The sequence below is a fragment of the Nomascus leucogenys genome, chromosome 15 (assembly GCF_006542625.1).
Source record: "Nomascus leucogenys isolate Asia chromosome 15, Asia_NLE_v1, whole genome shotgun sequence".
Classification (NCBI taxonomy): Eukaryota; Metazoa; Chordata; class Mammalia; order Primates; family Hylobatidae; genus Nomascus; species Nomascus leucogenys.
Window position 1 is genome coordinate 31,730,999 of NC_044395.1, and position 6,000 is coordinate 31,736,998.

At 38.4% G+C, this 6,000-nt stretch overlaps 1 protein-coding gene across 3 annotated transcripts in view; it reads right to left on the reverse strand.

Moving 5' to 3' along the window:
* Positions 1-6,000, reverse strand: part of DYNC2H1 (dynein cytoplasmic 2 heavy chain 1) — a 380,957-nt gene extending 374,957 nt beyond the window's left edge. For 2 of the 3 annotated variants that reach the window (XM_030828784.1, XM_030828782.1), the window contains exons 1-4: positions 5,661-6,000; positions 1,757-1,927; positions 1,229-1,361; positions 180-298 (exon numbers count right to left, since the gene is read on the reverse strand). In XM_030828784.1, coding sequence (XP_030684644.1) covers positions 180-298; positions 1,229-1,361; positions 1,757-1,927; positions 5,661-5,855 — 618 coding nt within the window. In that variant the 5' untranslated portion in view covers positions 5,856-6,000. The remainder of the gene's footprint in view (positions 1-179; positions 299-1,228; positions 1,362-1,756; positions 1,928-5,660) is intronic. The other variant, XM_030828783.1, reaches the window with a different exon arrangement.

The window sequence follows — 6,000 nt, forward strand, 5'->3', positions numbered from 1 at the left end:
GGCGGGCGCCTGTGGTCCCAGCTACTCGGAGAGGCTGAGGCAGGAGAATGGCGTGAACCCGGGAGGCGGAGCTTGCAGTGAGCCGAGATTGCGCCACTGCACTCCAGCCTGGGCGACAGAGCGAGACTCCGTCTCAAAAAAAAAGAAGCCCAATATATAACCATGTATGAAACACATACTCTTGCAATTGTTTCAAATAATTCTTTAAAATAATTGGCTCTTTCTTTATTAGTCTGTTTATTTCCATGGTGAGCTTGTTCTATCCAAAACTGGAACTCATCGCTTGGTGTAAGGATACCTATAAAAGTCAAGAGGGGAAACAAATGGTATAGAATATCAGAGGAAAAAAAATGAATACAAAACAGCAGAGCAGCAAAATATTTGAGTCATCTAACACATATGCTCCTAGCTGAGATCAAACAGGTGACACTTCCTTATTGTTTCCTATTTCATACTATAAACAAAGTGTCCTTCCTGCAGTCTACTTAGTGCCACATTTTTCAGATCTGTGTGCTTTTTGTTAGTGATTCACTGTTTAAAATGGCCCCCAAAAAAGTGCTAAATGGCTGTCTAGTGTTCCAAAGCACAATAAGGTTGTAATGTGCCTTACAGAAAAAATACATGTGTTAGATAAGCTTCATTCAGGCATGAGTTACAGTGCTGTTAGCCATGAAGTCAATGTTAATGAATCAACAATATATATGAATTAAAGTGTCTTTAAACAGAAAAAAAATAATAAGGTTATGTATTGATCAGTTGATGAGATGTTGTGACCACTGGCTCAAACGAACCTAACCCTGTATTGCTCCTAGGAACAAAGGTTCAATATTCACTAATTCAGTGTTTACAGTGACTTTATAGAACATAACTACTGCCTCGGCACTTTGGGAGGCCTAGTAATCAGGATCCCTTGAGGCCAGTAGTTTGACACCAGCCTGGGTAACAGAGCAAGACCCCATCTCTACAAGAACTGAAATAAATTATCCAGCAGATAGTGGTATGCACCTGTAGTTCTAGCTACTCTGGAGGCTCAAGCTAGATTGCACATTATTAACAATTATATTTTCCTCTTCTCCACATCCACATAAACCTACTCATTTTTTTAAAACCTATGCTCAGAGAAATTCCAAAAGTATTTGAAGAAATCTATGAAGAAATATGTTCATTTACTAATGTACTAATGAGACAATCATTTTGTACTTTCTTTTATTAAGCTATGGTTATATACCTCGTGTGTCATCTTCCTTAAATTTCAATTTTAAGTTAGTGTCTGATCTTCGTAGAACTATACCCAACCCAGCTTCTAGTTCACTCAAAAGATTCTGAAGTTTGGGATCAAAGTTTCTGCTCCATTCCTGATCCTAAATAAAAACAAACAAGAGCAACCAAGATTGATCAAAATTTTGCTAATCAAATTGGCTTCCCAAAACACTGTCCAAAAACCCATTTTTCTTAAAGCCTGCCACTACCTCCACTTCATAAGAAGAATAAAAAGTCCTCCCAACAGTTAAAACTATGAAAAGCATTTAATGTAGAAATGTTAAGAGTTGATGTGGATTGCATTTTATATCTTTCTCCAATTTCTCTATTTTCTTACAAATTACATTAAATTTAAATTTAAAAAGTTAAGAAAAGATATTTTAATTAAAATTAAAACACTAATAACATTAACAGTAAAAAATAGATATTTATGTTTATACGAAAACACTTATCCAAATACCTCAGTTAAAAAAAAAATGACAGCTACTTTTCTCACCTTTAACAACATTGGTGCGAATACTTGCCGTACTGCTTGGTAAAGAGAACTAATAGGTGACTCTAACATAGACGAAACAAGAATGTTATCGTGTAGATTTTCATCAGTAATTACTTCAGGTCGCAGCTTGAAAAACACCAGCACTTTATCTTTTGTGTCACCAAACTCAATCTAAAGTGATAAATGATTTTTAACGTTATTTCATAAAATTTAGTATTCGAAAAAAATGTAGACAAAGTTCTATCACTATAATTACACCTCTTGGAAAAAAATAGTTACTTTAAAAATAAATATATTAAAACCAATTTATATCTTCTTTCCTTAAGAATACTTCAGTTTAAAAACTTATTCCCACTTACACTAGATCATAAAGTCACTTTGATAAGTTATTTATAAACATAAAACAATATGTACATTGTTGACTGCTAACTATTCCATTCCAGTCAGATTCCATTCCAGCCAGATTCCGTTCCAGCCAGAGTCCATTCTAGCCAGAATCAGTAATAGTACAGATGAGAGCTGTATGCTCCAGGTACACAATGAATAGTGTACTTCTCTAGTAACACAGAAAGTCTATAACAAAATGTTAATTACCCTCTTACCTAATTTTAAAATTATACATGCACTCAAAACTACCAAAATGAACTTAAGTTGCCTATCTCCTAAAATTAACTTTATCTTAACTGAAAATTTTTCCGTAAAGAGTTGATCATAAAACTTTGTCAAATTATCATATAGCTAGATTATTTTAAATCGGAACCAGATGAACTCAGTTGGAATTCACTACAGCAACCTTGTTTAAAATAGGTCAGTTCATAGTAATTAGTTCATTAGCTGAGAAGTATACTATCAAAGGAAGTTTTTGCGTTAAACACAAATTTTCAGTTATTCTCATTTCTTTTTTCAGGAAAAGAAGTCTACACATTAAAAAGCTTTCAAACAAGGTCACTGCTGTGTATGAAGAACAGCTATGGGTCTCATGCCTCTTTTTTCTATCCAAATAATCACATTTTTGGCCGCTGGAAAGGAGCTGAAACTTTCTGTTACTGCTCAAACGCTTATTATATTTCATGACACATGAAACGTATATGAAATCCACATGTCAGTGTCCATAAATAAAGTTTTATTAGAACATACCCATTCCCATTCAATTACATGTATTATTACAAAGTATTACATGTCTGCTTTTACACTACAAAGGCCAAGTTGTAGCTGCAATGGAGCCCTTGTTGCCTGCAATATTATCTGACCTGTTACAGAAAACGTTTGCCAACCTCTGTCCTAAAGCATAAAGCAGATCACAGCACTCTCTTGCTTAAGATTACCAATAACTTCCTATTTCAATTTAAATGCTATACAATGTCCTAAATGATCAGCCTGTGCCTTATTCTCGCTTCTCATCTACCACAATGTTCCTTCATGCCATAAACTTCAGCAATCACTCTGGATTTTTTTTCTTGCCCCTGGAAACTAAGTTAAAACCCAGCTCAGGGCCTTGGTACTTACAGTTTCTTTTGCTTAGAACACTCTTCCCCCAGATTATGTCTGCCTGCAACTCATCATTCAAATCTCGCTTCAAAGATAACTAATTCAGAGAGGTATTATCTCCCACCATATATATCTTTAGTTCCCCACACCACCCCGTCACTACTATAACATTAATGGCACTTATCAATACCCAAAATTATGTTACATATATCTGTAGCATGCGTTTAGCCTACCTTTGTCCATTCCAATGTTACTCCTTTAAGATACGGACTCTGTGTTCATAGCTTTGTCCCCAGTACTAGTAGGTAGTCAATAAATATTTGCTGACTTATTAACTTACTGAATCATGCTAACTAGCAGGCATCTAAAGTACAACTGAAGACATAACAAAATATTTTCAAATATGACTAAAAACCTGTAGTGAAGTGTACAACGAAAAATAACAGATACATCGTTGGGCTTTACTAGTAATAGCTTTAACTTAAAAAAAAAAAAAGTTCTGCCTTCAACATTCAAATACCCAAGCCAAGATACACTTTCACGAATCCAAACCCCTTTCCATCTTTCCTACCGCATTCTATCCAAACTTTCAGTGGCAATTACAACAGTGTGTCCTGATTTTATCATTTGCTGAGTGTATGTCATCCTAAGCCACTGGAGTGAGTCTAGGAAAGGCAGAAAGCAGGGGGCTCTACCCTGAATTACACTACCTATTGGAGAAAAAGAAAAGTTAACATTTAGGTTGTAACTTTTGTCCCTTACTTTCCTCAGCCATAAAATAAGAATAAGAATAGTTCCTATCTTACAGTGTTGTTATGGTTATTAAATGAACGAATACATATAAAGTACTTAGAACAGTGCTTGACACAGTCTAAAGTGAAAATAAATGTTAGCTATGATTATCCATCCTTTTTATATCTTTGTAAACCCATCAAGCCTGGCAAAGTGCCTTGCATGTACTGAGTTCAAAGTAAATGTTTATTAAATACAATCGAATTAAACCTAAGAATAAAGATAGTGAATGGGGTGAATGATTCAACCATCCTATAAAAATGCACTGAAGCCAGGTGTGGTGGTGCACGCCTGTAATCCCAGCACTTTGGGAGGCCAAGGCGGGTGGATCACCTGAGGTCAGGTGTTCGAGACCAGCCTGACCAACATGGTGAAACCCCATTTCTACTAATTACAAAAAATTAGCCGGGTGTGGTGGCACATGCTCTGTAATCCCAGCTACTTTGGAGGCTGAGGCAGGAGAATCGCTTGAACCCGGGAGGCAGAGGTTGCAGTGAGCCAAGATTGTGCCATTGCACTCCAGCCTGGGCAATACGAGCGAAACTGCGTCTAAAAAAAAAAAAAAAAAGGCACTGAATGTTTTTGCTGAGTTTCAAAAACTCTGCTAGACCTAGGGATAAGGGTGAACACAAGAGGAAGAGGTTTAAAATATGTCTTTGTTTTATTAACTTAAATCTATTTACTGAGTCCCCTTTAATGTGTCAGGCAATTTTCTTCCGTGTTTTTCTTTTAGGCTTATATATATAAGCCCTGATTGCAAATGCAACCCATTTTTTAAGCAATCCTGCCAGTGGAGGGAGCAGTGCAATTAATAAATCAGTATATCACATGATGTACACCAAAAAGGAATTCAAACTTTATTTTGAAATGTATCATTTCACAAAAATTTAAATTCCTAACTAATCTTTCCCTTGGGCAATGTTAAAATCAGAGCCTGAACCAAAAAAGATAGACCAGAATTTGCCCCCCCCAAAATAAAAAACTCAAAAAGGGGAGAGAAAAAAACTAAAAATAAGAAAATGTTTTCTTTTTAGTTATAACGTATCGTAGTCTTTCTTAAAAAGTAGAATATAGGCCGAGCGCGGTGGCTCATGCTTGCAATCCCAGCACTTTGGGAGGCCGAGGAGGGCGGATCACTTGAGGTCAGGAGATGGAGACCAGCCTGGCCAACGTGGTGAAACCCCGGTCTCTACTGAAAATAGAAAAATTAGCCAGGCGTGGTGGCGCGTGCCTGCTACTCGGGAGGCTGAGGCACGAGAATCGCTTGAACCCAGGAGGCGGAGGATGCAGTGAGCAGAGATCGCGCCACTACACTCCATCCAGCCTAAGCGACAGAACGAAACTCCGTATAAAAATTTAAAATAAAATACAATCTAATTGCTTCTATCCAGATGTATGGAAGGGAAACCTGCTTCGGTCAGGTAGGATGCAAAGCTTGGCAACTACATGCTTAAGCACGAGGCCAACGCAGCTAAGCCAATAATGCAGGAGAAGTGGAGACAGCCTTGGGTTCCTGAAAAGGATCCGGTTGGTAAAACTAAAGAGTGTGACCCGACATCCCTCTGGCTGGGCCTGGGGACTTGAAGAGTGGTCAGGGGTCAGGCAGGAGTGCAAGGAACCGTACCGTGTTGGAAAAGGAGATTCCGGCGTCGGATCGCTGCACCCTGAGGAGCATCCGGTTGCCGTCATCCAAGAAGTTGTTGATTTCAAGACAGTTGCACAACGGTGGCTGATTCCAGAGTTCAGACATCAGCCCGAAGTAATTCTGGGTAGTAGTGAAAATGAAGAGCTTCCGAACGTCCGCAGTCCCGTTCGCCATAATTGGAAGGGGTGGAGGGAAGTTGGGGGAAGGGGGAGGGAAGAAGAAACCAGTCCGGAGGGAAGTGAAGGGAAGAGAGGAGCTTTGCTCAAACCCGTAGCCCGACCGCAGGACCCAGAGCTTCGCGGTTGCCAGGGGTAGTCGC